Below are 21,910 nucleotides of genomic sequence, written 5' to 3' on the forward strand. Positions count from 1 at the left end.
GCAAAGTAGTGTGAACTCACAATGGCATCTGCGCAACATGGCTGTTCAGTTTTGCACTGTAACTTTCATATTTCAGTGTAGTAATGAGTGTCATTTTTTTAGACATGATACCGCATTCAATATTGTATATTTGAATATGTCAAATGTGTTTTTACGTGCCAAAATAAATTATTACTATTTCTTCATGGCTTGTGTGGCTTTTTACCATTTAATACGCATGCAAGGAATTGGGATGTTTGGGACATCTGTTTGACACTGCTACAAGTTTTAAACATTATAGAGGGTGTTATGCAAACGTAAACTAGGAGTGCATGCAACTCTCATTTAACGCATACAAAATGCATTTTGATCATGACATCTTGGTAATGTGGACCTGATGGTCAATGTACTAGGGTAGAAGTAGCATGGAAGATTCTGGCATCTGTCATGGTGATTTTGCACCTTGAATCCTGAAGACTTGTGTGAAATTGGAGCCAGTGGATTCAAGAGATGTGGGGTATATCGCAAGAGGATGGTGTAACACTGGAAAGTATGGTATTCACTTCATAATTAACCACATTAGAGGTGGAACATACAATGGCATTGTAGTGATGCAATTGCTCAGATATTCTAGATAACACATTTTTGAATGTGAATCAACTGGTATGATTTGTAAAGCTCCTTGGCTGAAAACTCAGTTTAGGAGTATTTGTAGTTTCAGGAAGATTACACCAATTAATTACAATCTACAACTAGTACAACCACAGGTCTTTGAAACAAAATGTACACTTAATTTTGGCATCAAAAACAAACATTTAGTCCCACTGTCCCAACACTTTGTTTTCCAAAAGATGGAATTTATTATAGCCTATACATAAACCTTTAAGTTAGATGAGCTCACCTAGAGACGAAACTCTAAGGAAGACTTGAAGTTCACAGATTTAACACGGTTGAACAATTGGGGGCGTTTTAATTGTCACAGCTGTGGCAGTTTCGATGTTCTCTTTATTTTACGACTATACAGAACAATGGGACTACACCGCGGAAAATCGATATGCAATGAGGTTTCGTTTAACAAATGCGTGAAGGATCATCCCCAAGTGTTGTAGCAGCTGGGCACTCCCCTTTAATGCGACAAGGAAACTTTTCCAGCTTCAACCATATTTGGAGTGAGTCTGTACCACGTGGTCACGCTAGACATCCAATCATACCAGTGAGTTGTGTGTCTCTAGATTCAAACTATTTCGTAAGTTTGTAGGAATGTGTTGGATGTTGACGGAACGAAACGTCTAATAATAAATTGAAACATTAATTTAATGTTGTGCTGTAGCTAGTATGTTGAAAATTAACTGAAGAAAACAGTAAAATGATTGGCCCGGGTCCCTACAGAGCAACAAAACTGGTGAGTAACGCATAGAGACCATGCAGGGCTTGTTTGTATTTAGCCAGCTAGCAACCTGTAGAGGTTATGAGTTACTTTTACATGACTTGATTCGTTGCTGGCTAGCCGGGTGTTAACGATTCCTTCCTTGGTTTGACAATTGTGTCAAAGCACGGCCATTAGCTCGCTATATTTACAAGGAGTTATGGAAACCTAGAGGTGGTTTAACTGTGAACTGAACAATGTTTTGTCGTGAGGAAGGGAACTAAGTTACTAGGGAGCTGAATAACTTATCAAAGTAACTACCAAGCCAGGCTGCTAGTCAGTGTTAGGTAGGTAGAATCCTTATGCAAGTAACGTTAATCAGAGTTTGTGTGTGTGTGTGTGTGTGTGTGTGTGTGTGTGTGGGGGGGGGGTGTTGTCGCACGTGTGGTTCTTGAGTTGTTGATCTGAGAATTGCTAATCTAGTTTTAGATGTATGTCTACCTAACTTTAACATATTTCCTCAAAGAGGAAACGAGGCAGGCATTACAGTAAACATGGTTAAACTAATTACACTTAATTACGCAAGTGTAAGCCAAGGTTGGCCAGCCCTTCCTGTGAATGTCTCCTAAAACTGGAACAGTAATTGTTAACTTCCAGACTGTGAAACGGTATTGATGCACATAATTTAGAGATATATAGGAAGTGATGTTATGGATAACATCAAATAACGACTTAACACCAAATAACGACTTAAATATATTGCGAATTTAGGTTATTTCGACTCGGATAATGTGCTGTTTTCACAGAGTGGCACCTCGGCTGTTGCCATAGATCCACATGTCACGACCGAGAAACACAAATAAGAAGGGTGGAGGTGATTTTTTTTCAGGGGTTTGTGTAGGGAATGGTGCCTTGCTGTCTCTAGGAGTATAAGTTAATGGGAATTGCAGATGTTGCCTAGGTATAGATTCCACCGATCTAGCCGCTAGCCCAAATGATAGGAACCAAGACTAACAATTATGTGAACAACACGAAAACTACACCAGATCTGACTAATTTCTGATCATAACACCAATTTACTTTACGGGACCAAATGAAAAATTCTTTCTAGCATTATGGTTGTGGAAGCGCCTGGTCAATGCCACCCTTGAAGACATGATGAACAAATTAGTTGAGGGATACCTCAAACGGGCTTTTTGGCCATTACCAAATTCCCAGGAATGCGTGCAGAAATTGTCGGTCAAAATGTCATTATGTTGAGTTACTGTAATTGTATTATGCAATAGACTTATCAGTGACATTTTTATGGTGGAAACATCACTTTCCCTTTTCCATCCACAAGTTCACTGGTTTTCTTCTAGATACATATGTCTTTTTTCCCACATCCCAGTTAAGATTTTCCTATTGCCAAAAGAACTACTTTTAACTTCACATCTGAAATCGAATAATGTCTTAATACCTGCTGAAAGGCCTCGTAAAACAAGCAAGCGAAACACAAGCACGAAAGTGTTTTTTTCCCCTGCAAAAGTAATTATTTGCAACCGCTCCAAAGGCCAAACTGAGTCATTTAAACACAATTTCTGCAATATCGAAAGGCTAAATTGCCTGTTATCCCTTTGTAAGCAGTTGCAGATATCGAGTCGGCATCTACATGAAACAGTAATTATTGTGCCATTTAAATATAAAAAAGCCTTTGACGTTATTAGCCTATTCTTCAAATACCACGGACGGAAAGGTTAGCTTCTCATGTCTTGGTGCTACATAGGTGTGTTTTGCGACTCATTTTGTAAAGTGCGTTTTAAAAGAGAGCGTTTCTCTTGGCCCCGGCAGTGGAATGAAATCATCAAGCTGTTCCGCGGAGGCATGCCGCTGCGCCGGCACTGGGTCCACTTCCGCAGCTACGACAACAGCTTCACCGGCACCGAGGCCGTGGACTGGCTGCACGAACTGCTCAAGCGCAACCACAACTTCGGACCCGAGGTGACGCGCTACCAGACGCTGCAGCTGCTGCGCAAGTTCCTGAAGAACCACGTCATCGAGGACGTCAAGGGCCGCTACGGCAAAGAGGACTTTGAGGACAACGGACAGGTGTACAGGTGATCACAACAGCATGGGGTCATAACATAACATGATATGTGATTAACTAGCTAGCCGGTTTATCTTTAAGCACTGTCTTAACTCTGTGACAGTACAGACAATTAATAGAAACTATTAAATGAATAGAGAAAAGGGAAACATTAAAACAGATGTCACGCAAACTACAAATCTGAATGCTGCATTAGGGGTGACTTGAAGTGAACAGGATTTTTCCTAACTTTTCACAATCATTTATGGTTTTGGAGAATCTCAGTATTTGTATTCAAACGTGAGATTGTTCCAGCTTTCTTCTTTACTGGAGCTGAACAGTGGCAAGGGCTACACTTGACAACAAGCTGGTTTATGTTGGTTTATGAAGACACAATACAGTAAGAAAAAAATAAACACAAAGTTACATGTCTGTAATTTAAATGTTCTGTCAACTAGGCAACATCTCTTGAATGAACCATGAAATGTATTGAGAAGACAATGTTTGAAAAGGTTCATTGTTTGCATCAGTCATAGCCATGAGAAAGGAAGGTTGATTTTTTTTTTTTTTAGATCAATATCAGAATTATAGACAAATTTAGACCACAATGTCAGAAATTAGATGGATTATTATTCTGAGGAGAACTCCAGTTCAGTTGGGGGATTTGGTTGGGGCTAACTAAAACACTCACTGGACTGCTGCACAGACCATGTGGAGACAGTTGATTTCTTCTGTGTGCTTGTTTTACGCTGACTGGTAACTGCACTGTTTATTTGTGTGTGTGTGTGTCAGGTTTCCCCCCTCGTCTCCTCTCAAACCTTTGCCTCAGCGTCCACCACTGACTGAGAGCAGTTTCCTCCCAAAGTTACCCAACTGGGACGATTATGAGGAAGTGACCATCCAGGACAAGATTCCCATGAGACCCCTTGTTCTGGTGAGGAAGATGTCGCCTTGGTCATTGTTAGATGATGGTGCCACATGGCACTTTCCCTTCGAGTTGCCAAGCTTCTTGGTAGATCTGAAAGGAGAGAAAGCCCTGGTGAAGACGTGAATTTATTACTGATTAGGTCACACACACATCATTTGCTACTGATCAAGGGGTTGATGTGACATTTCCCCTTGTTTCAGAACTCTGAGTCGTGGAACAAGAGGCACAGCATCGCCATCGGGGAGGTACACGAATGCAAACTTATCCGGAGAAGAGAGATCACTCAGCGACATGTGGACCAGATCTGGAAGTCCATGACATTAGCACAGTATGTACCACAGCAATGTGCCACAGAGAGCGCCACTGTGTGCCCTGAACACTTTCATAGTATTAACAGCAGTGTCTACCATCAGAGTACACATACAATGGACCAGTATAAACCATTGTTCTACTCCCTGTACGCTAGTGTGGTGTGTGCCATTCTGCTCCTCATGTAGTTAACACAGTATGTGCCATTGTGATTCTCATATACAAGAACAGTACACTGCATTGTGTATACCACTAGATCAGTATGTCACACAGCTTGTGGCGCTCCTCAGATAGGAACACAGTATGAACCACTTCATGGGCAATACTTAAACACTGCTCATGGAAGTGTGCAGTCTGCAGGTTTTCCTCACAGCCTCTATCCTGTAGGCTTTGCCAGTCCAGTTATGAATGTGATGTCACATTTTTGATAGCATCGCTGTATCCCTGAGTACACTGAAAAATCTCCCATGAAAAATCTCCAGTGCCTCCCTTTAACTAAGAACCACAGCAGCCATGTTGAAACAAACAGCACCATTTAGTAAAAGAAGATGTATTCAACAAGAACAAAGGAACAGAAACTCCAGGAACCAAGTCTGAGAGCACCTAGTATTGTGCCTCTTCTGGTGTTACTTATCAATTCTGTGAACACTTCCATTCAGAGCAACCTGCAGAGCCAATTAACAAATTACTGTTTAATTTGAGTAAATGATTAATTAATCAGATGGCATGCGTGGTAAATTTTCCACTCATTTTTCTGACTACAGCATTAGAACAGCCAACTTGTTTGGCAGTGTATTTTGTTTAGACGTGAGGGTGTGTTCACTCATCTAGAATTCAGCTGGAACGAGGACTGCTCTTTGAATTCTGTCATGTATGTGAGTGTCCAACTGCAGTTTTATGCCAGTTCTGTTTGAATTGTGGTTTCCATGTGCAGGGCATCAATTGCCTCAGATTGCATGAGTTCCCTCGTGTCTTTTCCTTCCCTTGAGACCATGAGATCTTGCCTTTGCTTGCAGATGTGAGTCAACAGTGCCAGCTGCACAGACCAGCAAGTCTTGATTGTATGGAAGCTTTAATCTAATCATCTGATTCCACTAGCAGAAAATGAATGGGGCAGCAGCGTGGTATTGGAGCTGGGCTTGCAACCCAGAACATCAGTTCGATTCCCACATGGGACATTGCTGTTGTACCCTGGGCCAAGGTGCTTAACCCACATTGCTCCAGTAAATATCTAGCTGCAAAATGGATAATGTTTAAAAGTGTAGGTTATGTGAGTTGGTATAGATAAGAACGATTTTTAACCAAAGGAGACTTTAAAGTGGAAAAAACATAAGCTAGAACACTAAAGAGGTTTGGATAGAGGAGTAACAAGCTGTGTCAGTGGTTTCGCACTAGAAGATGACAACTTAGCAACCGTGTTCAAATCAGAGGGCAGCTCTGTAAACGTGCAGTCGAACAGAGATGTGAGAACTCACACTTTGGTGCAGCCTTCAGAATCGGGAGGCCGCCTCCAGTTTTCACGTGAACATGACCCGTTTCCTTCTGTATTCTCTGTATGTTACTCGTTATTGCGGTTCTGTGCTCACCCCTGCTCTCTGGCAGCTTACAGAGGGTCTTGGGCCTGAAGTCACTGGATGGAGTGTTGGATGCAAAGCTGATCAACCCCAAGCACATCGTTCACAACGTCTACACTGTTAACAAGCAGGGTGTCGTAGTGCTTAAAGACAAATCAGGTGAGCCTCTGAATGTTTGGGACTCAACAGGCATTTTAACGCTCCAAACGATGACTAACCCTGTTGATTGATAATGCTGATGACTGTCACAATTATGTATTCAGTGCTGTTCATTTTGATTCATCCATTTTCTTAACAGTTCCCCGAAGAATGCCATCAATTGCTAGGGAGAAAAATGTTTTAGTTTAAGGATGCATATTTAAACTTTCTGAAATGTCGGTGAGGACTATTAGATGTCGTCACTTCAGCTTGGAAATTTTATAGTCTTAATTTGATTCTAGTGTAAGTAATGTGTTTATATCTCCTCTACTGCTATTTACCAAGCATAATTTGCTGCAATCTTCCCCCCTTCACTTTAACAGAAGATCTACCTCATTGGGTTTTATCGGCTATGAAGTGCCTGGCGAACTGTGAGTATGGGGCATTGCTTGCATCTTTCCTCGCATCTTTCCTGCTTTGATAATCTTTTCTGAAATGAGCCACCGGCAGAGTGTATCGTAGTGCGTTTGCTCACAACTGGTGCTCTGCTGTCCTTAGAGGACCCGCTGCACTCAGACTCTTTCTAATGTGTCACTGCATCCGTCGGCGTATATAAAGTAGCTACTGCTGGTGACTCACGCTGAGGCATTGATAGCATGGAAAGTAATTCTGGCCTGACTTTTGCAAAAGAGCATGAGAGAGTGGAACCTTTTCCCCTCCTCCAGGGCCCAACGGCAGTGAAACCAAGCAGCCCATGTACCCCGGGTTCGAGAAGGACGTCCTGAGGACGGTGGCTGACTACTTCCAGAAGCTGAGAGAGCCACTGCTGACCTTCCAGCTGTATGAGGTTTTCGTCAATATCCTTGGTGAGCAATCAACCGGGGGGAGGGCAAAATCGATGATTAATCACAGATGGAGCCTTTTATTATTGTTATTGTTAGTGATTATTTCAGTGTTCGGTTTTTACGTGAGCAATACCCTCCTGCTATAGCTGCCTGTGCTGTCTTTGTCTATTGTTTTAACATTTATAGGGCATGATATGTTTGCCCTGTGTGTAGGTTATGTTAGTTCAGAGAAAACGGCCTTAAACAGTCAGTCACGGTCAGTCCCATGGGTTAGACTTTGCTATGAGACTGCAGCACAGAACACACAGCGCATCTATTTACTGATAGATGAAGCGGTTCCCAGACAGGAGGGATTAAGGGTCCTCAAAGCTGGGGATACTTTCCATGTACTTCTCAATTAGTCATCAAAACTTTAGGAATAGTTTAATTTATTCTCCCTATTTATCGTAATATATGCAACACAGAAGTATAAAAAGGGGTTTTATAATGTAAAATACAGGAATAAGTCTGCCAGCGCTCTGTCAGTAATGGTACAGTTTAGCATTTGAGGCAGCTGCTATAAGAGGTGGCGCTGTGCTGAACGCTGTGCCCGCCTCCCCGCCTCGCTCAGGCCTCCTCCAGAAGCAGCAGGTGGCCGCCGACGCCCTACAGGTCTGCTGCCTCCTGCTGCCCCCGGCCAACCGGCGGAAGCTGCAGCTGCTGATGCGCCTCATGGCGCGCGTCTGCCACAACCCCCGGCTCCCTGCGCTCAACGACGCCATCGGGACCCGCACGCTGGTACCGCCACCCACCTCGCCGTCTGTCAGGCTGGCGGGCCCCCGGGCTCCTCCCGCCTGCCTGCCTGCCTGCCTGTCTGCTCCTCTGTGTGTGTGTGTCTGTCTGTCTGTCTGTCTGCCTGCCTGCCTGTCCGCCTGCCTGTCCGCCTGCCTGTCCGTCTGCCTGTCTGTCTGTCGGCCTTCCAGCCTGTTCTGCTTGCAGAAGACTGTTCATGTGTGTGGTTTGCACTTATATTCCTTCTAAAAGCATGTCCCCGCTCACACACTCACGACCTTTGAATAGGTAACAGATGGGATGAAACAGTGGAGCTACAGTTACTAATTACAACAATTTTCACTCAAATTCAGTTTTTAATTTGTAAAATGCCAAGGCCTCCATTCATCCGAATCGCATTGCACTTTGCCAGTAACGTTGAGTGCTGAATTTAATTGTTGCACATTTTTTGATCGTTGCACAACATGTTTGGTTCATTTCATGTGGCATTTTAAGTGTCAAAAAGTGTCACATACTTGAAGTCGTTTCTGAAAGTTAAGCACAGCAGAAAGATTTACTGTCTGCCTAAGTTTAATTGTATGTATCAGTCCTGGATGATTGGGGAATGAATCATCCTTGTTTTTCCTCATTAAAATGAGTAGCGCTACTTCTATGGCTGTGTGCCTGGGATGTATATTTTTCTCCCTCAGATCAGTTTATATCCCATAGATTCACCACAGTGCACCATCAGAATTCATGCAGCATCTATTTGTATCTCTGTGCTCCCCGTCCAGATGGTCCAGACATTCTCTCGCTGCATCCTCTGCTCGGAGGATGAGGTCGACCTCGACGAGCTGCTGGCCACCAAGCTGGTCACCTTCATGATGGACAACCACGAGGACGTCCTCAAGGTCCCCGCCCGTCTGCAGAGGGCGGTCGAGGAGCACGTGGCCCACCTGCGGAGGGTCCAGGTGAGTGTTTGTTAAGCCCCGCCTGCGGTCTGGAATACAAAGCAGATCGCATGCAGAAATCTCAGCGGCAACACAGTGGTCTGGATGCAGATATTACATTACGTTACATTCATTTAGCAGATGCTCTTATCCAGAGCGACTCCCAGCAGCACAATAGTAATATGGAAACATTTGTCATTTAGCCTTGACCCCTTGGAGAGGTGATCATTCTAGCAGGGAGAACGTGTCCACAGACTCATGAGTCTGACCTGTGCATTTCTCTGGACCCCTAATTCAGATCAAGTACGCTGGTGCAGACACGGACTCCTCCCTGGTCTCGCCCTCCTACTGCAGGCAGATCAGCAAGGAGGAGTTTGAGGAGCAGCGGGCCAGCAGCTCGCAGGGCCCCATGGCGGAGCTGCTAGAGGGGATCATCAAAGACAAGGACCTGTCCGTCAAGGACAAGAAGAAGAAGCTGAAACAGGTAAGGAAAAGCAAAAGTAAAATAATCGGGTGGGGTGGAACCCGGCCTCATCCATCACCACCGCGCTGCAGCCATCTGGGTGATGAACTGCAGCTATTTCGCACCAGAACCCCTGCACATCTGCAGCGGTGGAGCGTAAAGTAGAGATTTATTACTCCAATTAAACCGGTAAAAGGATAAACAGGTAGCCATCACAACAATGGCGGAAACCGCTGAGGGCTCCCACTTTATCCATACAGACTTCTCAGCACTTGTACTTTTCTGTAACATTGCCTTGCAGTGATGTGGGCTTCTAATTATGGAACTCATTAAGAATTCTAAAGTATGCGCGTCAGGCATAAAATCATTATTGCAGTTAGGACTGAATTCATGTCCTGTGTCAGGGCCAGGCCTCCTGGCCATATTTCTGAGGCGGTATAGATTGGTATGGTTTTAATGTTCATTTGTTTTGCCGCCCCCCCCCCCCCCCAGTCAGGATGACCTGCATATCTTACATAGCAGGATTCATCCATTTCTACAGCTAGATATTTACTGAAACAGTTCAGGTGGAGTACTTTGCCTGTAGTAACCTTTAACCTGTAGTATATCCATTGCATGCTTTGTTTAATCCAAACGTAATTATGCCACTTAGTCGTGTACTGGCTTCAATAAATGTGTGCAACTATGCATTTAAGGTGCCCAGAATGTGCCACTGAATGGCATGCCACACGTGGTCATGCCTTGCTGTTTTGGGCCCTGTCCAGCTGTCTTGATAGACTAATCCATCTTGCCTCTTAATCCCTTGTAATGAACCGTTGGGCAGCGCAAATGGAATGACAAATCGAATGTTCCCGTGGAGACGGCATATTTGTTTGCACTTGCAACACATGTGCGGTTTGTGAGTGGTACGTTCATTGCATTCTGATGTCAGAGGGCAGCGTCTAATATAAAGGGTGCACTCTGTTGGTGCCATAGAGACGTTGGGAGGCACATGTTTCTCTATGCCTGAGCACTCAACTGCTCAGTTCAGAAGGACGCAGTTCAAAGCTAGGCAGCTAGACTGGCCCAGTGTTGTGTAGCCCTGCAACTGGTAACCATCGCCTTCTCCATCCCCAATCAGTTCCAGAGGTCGTACCCGGATGTCTACAGGAGACGCTTCCCGACGGCGGAGAGCGAGGCGACCGCACTCCCAGAAAGGCCTCCTCGCCTGAGGCCCCAGCTGAAGTTCCTGGCCCTTAAGAAATCCTTCCAGCCCTTCCAGAGGAGCTGGAGTTTCAGGGCCTGAGCCACACTGCATCGTGGCATACGCACAGTACTCATCAGTGCGACAAGAAACGCTACAACAAAGGGGCAGGCAGTTACAGTGCAGAAAGCAGCAGGTTTAGAGCCGCCTTTTAGTTCATGACCATTTTATCCCCCAAGCTCTGTATTTAAACTTGTGTTCAGGTGATGGATGGTGGCTTTTTAGTCTGCAGTTAAGGTGGGAGATGGAAGTAAGGCCAGCAGCCCCACAGCCCCAGAGAATTGGGACAGGCCTCATCTGCAGTCACCATGTGGTCTATGGATATTTCATTGAGCCCACTCTCCTGTCTTATGTTACTACTTACACATGCGGGGGGTATTTCAGAATAATGCAGATGAGCTGCGAGGCTCATTTTCAGGTCTTTTTTTTTCAGGGAATAATTGGCATTTCACCCCAGACTTGTTGCTCTTTAAAAAAAACTTTTTCATTTCAAGGTTAAAACAAAAATTACGCAATTATTCTTAAGCAAAAATTCAATTTTTGTGTTAAAATAATTATAGAGTACTTTTAAATAAGATAAAGTCTTCACATATCGGGGTTGATTTGATTACACTGGAGTACATTTCAAGTAATCTCCCTGAGCAGTAACTTAAGTGCCAAATAAATATCATTGGTGTTTGGTGAATACTGAAAATAATATGAAAAGTCAGAAAGCTGAGAGGGAAATTTTTAAGCCCTAATTTACAAGTTAAGGTTCTTTATATAATTATATTTAAAGACATGAGGGGTATTTTAAAAATTCAGTGTACGCAAAAGCTGCCTCTCCTTTTTACTGGTACTTATTTAGTTGATATCCAACAAACTCTTGTTGAAATGACCAACATTTCAGTTTTTTAATGTATGGTCCAGTCCTCAGTGTTTAAAATGGATTCCTCTGTTGACTTGATAGTGATTAAGTTACTGAATGTTTTAACATTGTCATATCTGTTTTAGACTGAATGCCAGTAGATATTATACTGTTACAGTGTTTAGACTAAAGAAGATGGAAACTGTAATCGAAAAAAGTATTGAAATATGATTGAGTAGACACTAAGTGGGCAATGTGTGTTTTTGGACTTGAATTACATATCAGCACATTATATTTGAATATGCATATCAATCAACAACTGGAATTTGTTATGAAATCTTGTTGGTATTGGTAAAAGTATTGGATTTTAGATAAATGTATGATTTAAATATCATTGGACATATCAGGAAACACTGCATAAAAGTTTCCATCCATATTGTTGTATTGTTTAATCAAAATCCTGGACTTTTTTCTAGAGTAATTATAATTATATTTCATTCTCCACCTGTTTTTTGGATTTTTGAAAATCCAAAGACATATAAAAAGTAAAGGTTGAAGTTTTGTGTTCTCAAGCCTTCCTTTTAAGTAACGTCTTAGAGCTTGTACATATGTGACTGTAAATTTTAACACTGGATTATGTTTGTACGCAGACTGCTCTGTACTTCATTTCTACTACATGTGAGTTTTTAATATTGAGAAAGAAATGTTTTAAGAAGATTTGTTTTGATTTAGATGTAATGACCAAGAATGCTGGAGTTAAAACTGTTACAGACGTAGATGGCTGCTCCCAAATCGCATTGCTGGAATTAAAAGATGAAAGAAATAAAAGAATATTGTTTTACAAAAATGCAGCTTTGTCGTTTCTATATGTAAATTCTCTTATTTCAAAAATATACATTTCAGTTCTTCTGTTTTAGCGTCCCTAACAAAACAATTCTTTCAACACTGTGCAATAGTAAGGGGTTATACACATTTTTTAAATAGTAAAAACTTACATTTGAATATATAATCTTTTCTTGTCAGGATTCCTCACATGGTTTCAGGGGTAATACATCATTTGACCCACCTGCTAACCTGAAACTGACGTTGATGCACCATTAGCAGCTCTTAAACCTTGCCGAAAGGGCTCTGTAATTTTTCAGTGAACAGGCTGGGCAAAGATATCTATTGTGTGCCTTGTGCACATTTTTCACCAGTGTGGATTTTCTGAAAGTTGGTTTTTACTTTTATATGGTCAGTCTCATTGTTCTGAAGAGAAGCCACATGTAACTTTCAACTGTTATAAAGCAGCTACTTCAATTGACTAGGCTGTGTAAGGCCAGCATTGCTTAAGCCTCTGTAAGAAAATTAAGCACACTTGAATGAATGAGATGAAAAGAGCCAGGAATAAAGCTGAGTTTCAGAGGGTTAGAGGAAATTTGATGTGGCTGCATTTCTTTGAACAGGTTTTCCGGGTGTTAAACCATTGGCTGAATTTTTCAGGCCTGACCACACCAAGGTGTTATGACCTTGTCAGCAAGATCAAGTCTGCTGTTAAGTAAGTATGACAAAACCCCTAAAGCAAGCTGTACCTTCCTCATGAAAGCAAAACCTGTTTTAGGAAAGATTCTATTTCCTAGCTGATAAGCAGTGAATTTAATGTATGTCTGGTGGACTGAGTATGTGTATGGACTTTTCTTGAACTGAAGATTATGAAAGATTATGTCATTACATACATTTCATATATATTTATTCAATGGAAAGGTATCCTTTTGACCTGCTTAAATGCTGTGAAGTAACAAATCCTTTGAGATCCTTTGAAAGCCAGTTTAAATCTTGTCTTCTATATTATAACATTATCAGTTTTAGATGGTTCATCTTTTACACTACATCATGTAAGCAATCAACCTGAAAAATCATTTTCTAATTCTTGGCCTTATTATCTTATGCCCTGGGTATGAAAACATTGAAAGCAGGAGGCTTAACTATTTTTATTTATATATTATCCACAAGAGGGCGCTAATTGTGTGTCGTAAAAGGCATTGCTCAGAAAATACAGTATGCCTAAAGCAGTTTTGGAAAAAGCACAGAGCAATCAAGAGGCAACTATTGCAATAGCTCACTGCCTCATTTATGTTTTAAAGGTTTAGTGTGTTTATTGGCGATGACTTGACATACATTCAGGACAGTGTATGGAGTATTTTGAAGAAGCTTGATAGTATCCACACAAGACTTACTTATTTCTATTCACTGCCAGTTAAACCAGTCACTTGTTCACCAGAACTATGGGAATCAGAATGTATTGATGTATTCTATTTACAGGACATTCTTCAAATGAAGAATGGATTATCATTCACTTTCAATGACAACTTAAAGGCATTTTATATGGTATAACGCTGACACAGTCACCCTAGTTCTCAAATACAATTGACTGGTGTGATTGACAGTGGTTGACATGAGGCACCACTACTCCAGAAACAGGTGATTTAAAGCAAACCACGCAGTGGATCTCTGGTTTCTCTGGTCTCTCAGCTTTAGAGACTACTAATCTAGATGGTCACAGTAATGCAAGAGGAAAAACATTAAGACTTGAAGAGAGATGTGAGTATCCCCTCATCTAATTTCCAGTCAAGCTGAAAGACATTATTTTTAATAATGTAAAAAAAAAAAAACACATGACAGTAATTGCTCAAGAGTCCCAGAACTGGCTTAGTCACAACCCAAAGGTTATCACAGTTTAATTATTAAACCTTTAGTTCATGAAGACCTCCTTGACCTGTGAATCTCTTTCTGTTTTCAATGTCAGGTAGAGGTAATTGAATGCCCTTTGTCCTATACTTTCTTGTTTAACGTATTAATATGGATAATGAGCAGTGTAGAATAGTAGTTAGAGCTCAGACATCTTGACCTGGGAATCTGTGCCTTTGCATCTTTGGTAGGACATTTCTCTTGCACCCTTGACCAAGATATTGAACAGTTCCAGGTGATTTTTAAAAACCCATCTTTATGGAATATGTAGGCTGTAAATTTGTCAGCTGCCCTTGATAAGGGCATCGGCTAAGCAGATAAATTAGTGTGTTGTTTTTTTCTTTCTTGTCTGTCCCTTAATGCTCCTCAGAGCAGTCTCTTCACATAACAGGGTTCAGAACAGTTAAGATTTATGCTGACATTTCCCTCGTAAATTCGGCCTGTTTGGTCTCTCTGTCTGATTTAACCCTGCAAGGATACGATGCATTTCCCTTTCAGTGAGATCTAAGCCCGCTGGCAGTATCAATCTTCCCCCAGAGCTGGCTGGGGATGCCTGGCTTGTGTAAATAAGCAACAGTTCCCTGGCTTTCTCCTGCCTGCCTTTAATTAATCAGGGCTATTTGCAACGCCTCCCCTCCTCCCAGGAGATCGGGCGCGGGAGCACTTCAGCATTTCAGCGCTGCGTCGGATTCAAAGAGAGGCTGCAAGCTGCCTGCACTTCAGATAATGATGCTGTAGTAATGTGATGCAAAACGGATTTCCCATGGATTTCCGCTAACCCAGAAAAATGAACGCATGCTTACCGTTCTGGCGTGACAGATTCAGAGCATTCACCCCCCATCCCCCCTGTAAATGTGACATAATAAGCAGACTACACGTACCCACAGCTCAGCGTTAATACTGATGCCCACCTATGTTGGTGTTTTATCACTGCCTTTTAGTAGTGACATGAACGTTGGTTTCTAAAACACCAGGATCATGCTGTCATTATGTCATCATCTTTCTCAGACAATGTCTAAAGTAATACTTTAATGTGGTCATTTGTCAGATTGCTCTGTTGGCCAAGTTTAGTATTGTCATGTGCCTGTTCTGGGTTCACCTCCTGGTTACTCTGAAATAGAGATTAGGCTTTTGTATTAAAGTAAATAAAAAGGTGCAGTTTGGCATTTACACAGCTGTCAAAACGTACATGTCATCGGTTGGCCTCTACACATGACATTAAGCATACATTCATACAGAGATTACAGATATTTTTAAATTTACATTATGTATTCTTATTTTAAATGTCCTCCATTTAATAATATAGTTGTTTAAAGCGCGTTTTCAAACAGCAGAATAATTCCAAACACCTATGCCATTTTTTGGAGTTGTGCTCTTCCTTCTCTCTAACAATTTCAGGTCCCTTAGAACCATTTTTCTTGAAGGAGTGTCAATGTCAATGTCAGCTGGGGTGTGCTGGAATTAACTACAAATGTCTTCAGAAAGCAGCGCTAACTGCATTTATCTTGGCAGGACAACTCAAAGGCAGAGTCATTTGTCCTGTGTCAAAACAAGCTTATGAAACAATACAAGTCTGCAAAATTGGCTCTTTTTCTCCCTTTTTTGTGGGCATCCTGAGCTCTGCTGCAGTACCCCAAGGCCCGGTTTGGAGTCCACTCCTGCTTCCTGTCCAGACCTATCCTCTGTGTCCTTTTAACTTTTAACCTTTTAACTGTAGTGGCAGTGTAGCATAGTAGTTAAGGAGCAGGACTCGTAACCGAAAGGTTGCCGGTTCAATCCCCGCTGGGACACTGCTGTTGTACCCTTGGGCAAGGTACTTAACCCACAGTTGCCTCAGTAAATATCCAGCTGTATAAATGGATAACATTGTAAAGAACTGTAACCTATGTAAGTCACTTTGGATAAAAGCGCCTGCCAAATGAATAGAATGTAAATGTAACTGCTACTCATGGATTTTCCCATTAGTTATATGCCTCTGTGCCTCCTTCAGACTCAGGTTTTTTCCCCCTTGTCTGTTGTGCCCCTCTGTTGGCTTGTCCACCACCCTTGGGTCTATCAATCTCTCATAGCACATGCTATGTACCAGTATTACTAGGAAGCAATGAGGAAAATGGAACATAAGCCATCAGGATCGCCAGACCTCCTCCTGCAAACAACCCACTCGTTCTTCACTCACTGAGCTCATTAACCTTATTTTCCGTTCGAGTTTGGTGGCTCGTTGTGAAAATATCTATTCTCAGTTTTGGTGAGTGCTTTGGCTCTTCACATAAGCGTTTGAAGAGGATTTAGCCCATGCATCAGCGAGGGTTTTCAGTCATTAGACACACCGGTGCTGTGGTTAGTGGCAGATAATGGAAGCTGTGACGTGGCTTGGCGATGTGAGGTTTTAAAGAGCTGTATGAATAGGGAGTATAATACTCCTAATCCACAAGAGGGTCTCATTTACCGCTTATTGAATCACAGGTGATTGGAATTTGTTAAACACAAATATAAAAATGAGTTTATAGTGCAGCATCATCATTTGTATTGTATTTGAATGGGATTTCACCCATAATTAGCCCCGATTTAGGAGTAAATCATGTATTTTAGGGGAAAAAAATGAAGTACCTGCACTTCTTTGCCTGGCATTTGTTCAAATAATTTCAGGCTGGGTGACACCTAGACAAGACTGACTTTTGAAATGGAATTTCACGGTCAGGTTAAACCCAAGAGCACATTTGACCCGGCCATGAGTGCCATAAGGAATATGTGTGACCATGCTTCATGGCAGAGTCACGACTGTGTGAGCGACAAATATAGAAAATCAGTCAGAGTAAAAAGTAAGTAGCATTGATTTATTTAAATCACAATAATGGCTTTAGGGCTTTGGGAACAGCCATATGTATATGATTTCACATCTACATTTTTCCAGGAATTTGCAATCACAAGTTAAAGGGCAAGGCAGTTAAAAGAAACCCTCAATATGCATGGAACATTGTTGAGATGTTTCCTACTTAGACATGATTACTAGTGGAAAAATGTTCCTTGAATAAATCATGAAAAGTCAGAATAGCTCCCCCATTATGAAAGGGCACCAATATGGTCTATTTTTAACTGCACCATGGCTGTCAGCTCAGAACACAGCAGTGGCTGAATGACTGCCAAACAGAGAATGCATGTGTTTGTCCTTTGGCTTATGTAGGTAGCTGCTTGTGGCAGCTGAGTGAAGCTTTTTTCTATACCACCTGTTACTCTGAAGTAATTATGGGTTTTTGAAGATGTACAGTGAGCTTGATTTTTTTGATGTCTTTGCATCATGATGTCACATTTGTGAAGGATAATCATTCATTGTCAGATAGTGTCCTCATTGAATTCATCAACATGCTTGTGGCTGCAATAAAAGTCACACTGAACGCTTTTAAGAGACACAGTATATAAAATGATGCTAATAATATTGTGAGAGAAACATAACATTGGATGTCCAAATACAAATATGAAAATGGTTAAAGGGGGCTACATGCCACCATCAACTGAGTTGGGGTGAAAGGTGTGCCGCCACTGGTGGACTGTGCCAACCGGGAGGCGAAAGCTGATTCAGCTCCGGCACCAAAGGCCTTTGAACCACATTCCTGAAAAGAACAACACTCCAAACAGATCTGAGCAGACAGCCTTCACTGTGGGGAGGAGTCCAGGATTTGCACATTGTCTGTGACCAACACCATGCCACAAAGCTTTTCAACACGGCTTTGCCGTGACACCAAACTCCATATGAGAGAAGATGACAAGCACATCAATTAGAGATCTGCATTAAAATCTAGGCCTGATGGAAAGAAAGAAGAATTGATACAGTGGGTGTAAAAGAATGCACACGATAAATAATGTACCTTATTTATCGAAATCCAAGGTTTTCCCAGGATGTTCTTTCAAAACAACGTAACTGCCCTCTAGATTTATTTCTGAGCAATTAAACTCATACCAGCTGTGCTTTGCGCTTTGAATACGCTCGGGGTTATTTCTTATTTATGATAGTAATCCAGCAGTGTTTGTATTACAATCAGGAAAATGCATCATTTAATGCGATCCAGATGTCTAAGTGCAGGACCACGCATTGGCTTTGCGTCATTGGCTTTTAAAGACAGCATCTTAAGACCGTTGGTTCATTGTTTGATCACTGTGTCTTTATTTTGAAAGAAAATTACCCATGAACAAAACATTCAAAGGACCCCTATATCTGAAAATCCTTTGTTGGACATATCAACTGAGAAAATAAATGAGACATAATAAATCATCATAGGTGTTGCTGGGTTTACCTGCAGCCATGATGAAATGCAAACATTTCAACAGGTTGTTTCATACATTTCAAATCTGCTCTTTTTACCCTCAATTCAATGGTGAAGGCCACAACCTTGGCTATTTGCGGAACGTTGAAAGAGGAGGATCTCGCGATGAGAGGAGTCCCTGGTATTTTTCAATCTGTTATCTCACAGCTTTGAATTGCATCAGCTCTGTGGACATTTCAGCCTCAGCTGGGAAGGTCTTGATGCTTTGTGTAAGTAAATCAAGCTCCACTATTTACACTTAAACAATTGATCATAGTGTGTTTCTACAATCCAGCTGGTGTTTTAAATAAAAACGGGTGTGCGTGCTCCTTGACGAAATCAATGAGTGTTTTACTGAGGCTGAAACCGGAGGGGTCTAGAAATGGGTGTGTCACTTGTTTATCCCTCATATAAAACAAACCAAATGAATTTAAGATGGTCAAGTCAATCGAATTTTACAGTCTATTAAAATGACAGTATGGCAAACTGTTTTATAGCTCAAATCGTATTAAGATCTCACAGCAAACACATAAAGCAATTTGAGTATTACACACCATGTCTATGTGTGTCCTGTCCTAAGGCTATAAACACCGCTCAGATCAAAGTGATGACTGCCTGGACTGTGAATGTGAAAGAAAGCAGCCCAGCAGAACTACGGTGTATATAGTAGCTTCGGAAAGTATTCAGACCCCTTCACATTCTGCACACACAGTTATTGTATGTAGATTGACAGCCAAAAGAATAAATTTAATCCATTTTAGATTAAGTCTAGAAAACAACAAAGCATGCAAAAAAGTGAAACGGTCTGAATACTTTCCAAAGCCACTGTATGCTGTACATTTTCTCTGCGTGCGATTCATTGGGTGAGGTTTAGAGTTGTCAACCTTTACATCATTGCCTGTTGGCTTTTTTTTTGGTCATGAAAGCTCACATCCCTCAGCCTCAATAGGCTATGACAGGGCCTCACCCAGGCAGTCATCCACCAGGGAAGATGCCCCGCCTGGCCTGACTAGGAAATTGTTTGCCTCAGCGGTCGGGAACATTATGTGCTGTTGTATTGGCTCTGGGTAGCCTTCTAAACTGCACTGGCTTCTTTCAATGTGGAACTCAATGAGAGTAGGCTCGCCACAAATTTCTGCATGTGGATATATCCAGTTGTTTGATTTTGTCCTAACTATCCAGGCAATTCGGGGACGTGTTATCCGTGACATCTTCACACAGTATGCTGTGTGAGCTTCCCTAGTATGTGCTTCAGTTCACCTACAATTTTGAATGCTGAAGATGAGTCAGACAAAAACCTCCACCGCCCATGTAAAACAAAATAAATCCAGCTTGCACAGCACTATTCCCATCATGAAATCTACCTTATAAAATGTCTCAATATTATACCGTGCCAAGAGGAGAGAGGAAAAAAGCTGGCTGTAATTCCAAGAAAATTGCTTTGCTCATGTCAGAGCTGATGACGATATCAGCGAAAAAAGAGCATATTGGCCTGGTTGTCACATGTTTGGCTCTGTATGCTCCTGCTAAGGCGGGAATGACAATGCCTTCAAATAACAGCGCTGAATCCCAAAGCGTCTCCCCTTAGGACTCAAAGCGTGTGACATTTCATTTTCCTCCAGCACCGGAAGCTGTTGAATAAAGACGACCCCTGTGAAAATAAAATAGAGGTAAAAATATTCCAGAATATCACTAACAGTTTTTGTGCCATCTGCTGAAAGCAGGCTGCACGGAGACATGTCAAGTGACTCATCTGAAAAATTGATTTTCAGCCGCTCCTGTGAAGGTGAGCAAGATGATTGCTGTCACTGTCTCACATACTGTAAGGGCGTCATGCATACAGCGGAGCAGTCGTGTTCTTTTGCATTGGGCAGGCAGCTCCTTCTGTGGCGTGTCAAACGGGCTGCACTGCTATGCTAACGGGGCTGCAGGTGAAGAACTTCTGCGTGAAAGAGCCGTGATGATTTTGTATTGTTCCCCTTTGGTGTACTGAGAGACTACATGCAGCAGTATAGGTACACTATAGTGTGCTCACCTGCATGTAGCCGTGCTCTGCACTAGCGAAATCACAGGCACGCCCAATGGGTCTTCAGCTTTAATGGAGGCGGAAGGGTTAGTATTGTGGTAAGGAAATGAGCATGTAACCCAAGGACTGAGGATTAGATTCCCTGGTGGGGCACAGCTGTTGTACTCTAAACCAGAATATCTCCCTGGTAATATCCAGCTATATAAATGACTAACCTGTAAAAACTGTAAGCCATGCAAGTCCTTTGGACAAGAGCGACCAGGAAGCAGCTGTAATGTAATGTGTGACTTCGGCTGCAAACTGTTATCTGTCCTTTTGATGGCAAAGGGCGGACGAATGACGCTCATTACTGCTCCTGCCTAATTCAATTTAATAAACTCACAGAGGGCATTAATGATTCCCTATACTCCATAATGACGGGCTTGCTCCGGATTTACTTTTAATGCTTTCAAATGTCTTTCCTCGGGCAAGTTGAGTTATAAAAGTAGGTCATTACACCAAACGTGAGATGTGTTAGATCATTATTAATCTTCATTAATGAAAAAGTCAAATGAGATCTTGTCTCGGTTAAGAGTAAAGCGGCACAGCTTCGGCATGTATGCGGCTGAGGTCAAAACAAGGTCAGATACAACCAGACTGTGCATTGATCCATTTTAAATATTGGAAATGTTTGGGAGTTGTGTCTTTTAGACTCCCTTTTGTCTCAGTATAATGGGTTAACGTCAGTGAAACTTAATCGGAAACGGTATTTCCCTCTTCGACATTTGTGTCTGTGTGAAACTGAGAACCATTTATGTTGCTCACGTTTCCTTCTCCAAAGTGTGAGAAATGCTGTTTCCCTGTTGTCCGTTTAAATGTTTTCATTTTAATTAATTTCAAGTTGAAATTAACACCAATGCAATGATTAAAATGTTTTCACTGAATTTTGTACATTTAAGATGCTTGATGCCCACATTTGATTTGCTGCCTTTCAAAGTCAACAAAACACCTAACACCTAATTGCACACTTATCAAACATTTTTTGGCAAACCATTTATTTGTCCCCCCCCCCCCAACCCCCCGCAGTAAGAAAAAATGCAAACGGGTCACATACAGAGCGTAAGGATGCTTCACAATGAGGAAGCTCAGATTGTTGGGTCTCTGATACGCCAGCACTCTATCTGTTAAATTGACGTGACTTGCTCGTGTGATCTGTGATTGCTGGATTCCCACAGCTCCCACTGGCTGTCATTGAGTTAGACAGAGGAATCCATTTCAGTGCCTTTCATGCATTAATCAATGTCGGACGGTCACAGGAAGTCACGTTCCACTACAATCACAGCCATGTGTCTCTGTAGACACACCATGTCTTTCACTGACCTCCTGCAGATGCAGATGTCAGAAGGGAGATTGCTTTAAGCAG

The 21,910-nt window shown here is 42.0% G+C and overlaps 1 protein-coding gene across 1 annotated transcript; it reads left to right on the plus strand.

Moving 5' to 3' along the window:
- Nucleotides 1–1,324: 1,324 nt before the first annotated feature.
- depdc1b (DEP domain containing 1B) lies at nucleotides 1,325–10,794 on the plus strand (the record flags this gene model as incomplete). The annotated part of the gene is made up of 11 exons (XM_036529850.1): nucleotides 1,325–1,381; nucleotides 3,176–3,441; nucleotides 4,203–4,344; nucleotides 4,539–4,666; nucleotides 6,250–6,380; nucleotides 6,743–6,790; nucleotides 7,085–7,225; nucleotides 7,815–7,981; nucleotides 8,749–8,925; nucleotides 9,203–9,388; nucleotides 10,488–10,794. Coding segments are annotated over 11 exons (1,608 nt in total), but the record flags the coding sequence as incomplete, so codon positions are not given.
- Nucleotides 10,795–21,910: the final 11,116 nt, after the last annotated feature.

This window comes from Megalops cyprinoides, chromosome 5 (genome assembly GCF_013368585.1).
Source record: "Megalops cyprinoides isolate fMegCyp1 chromosome 5, fMegCyp1.pri, whole genome shotgun sequence".
Classification (NCBI taxonomy): Eukaryota; Metazoa; Chordata; class Actinopteri; order Elopiformes; family Megalopidae; genus Megalops; species Megalops cyprinoides.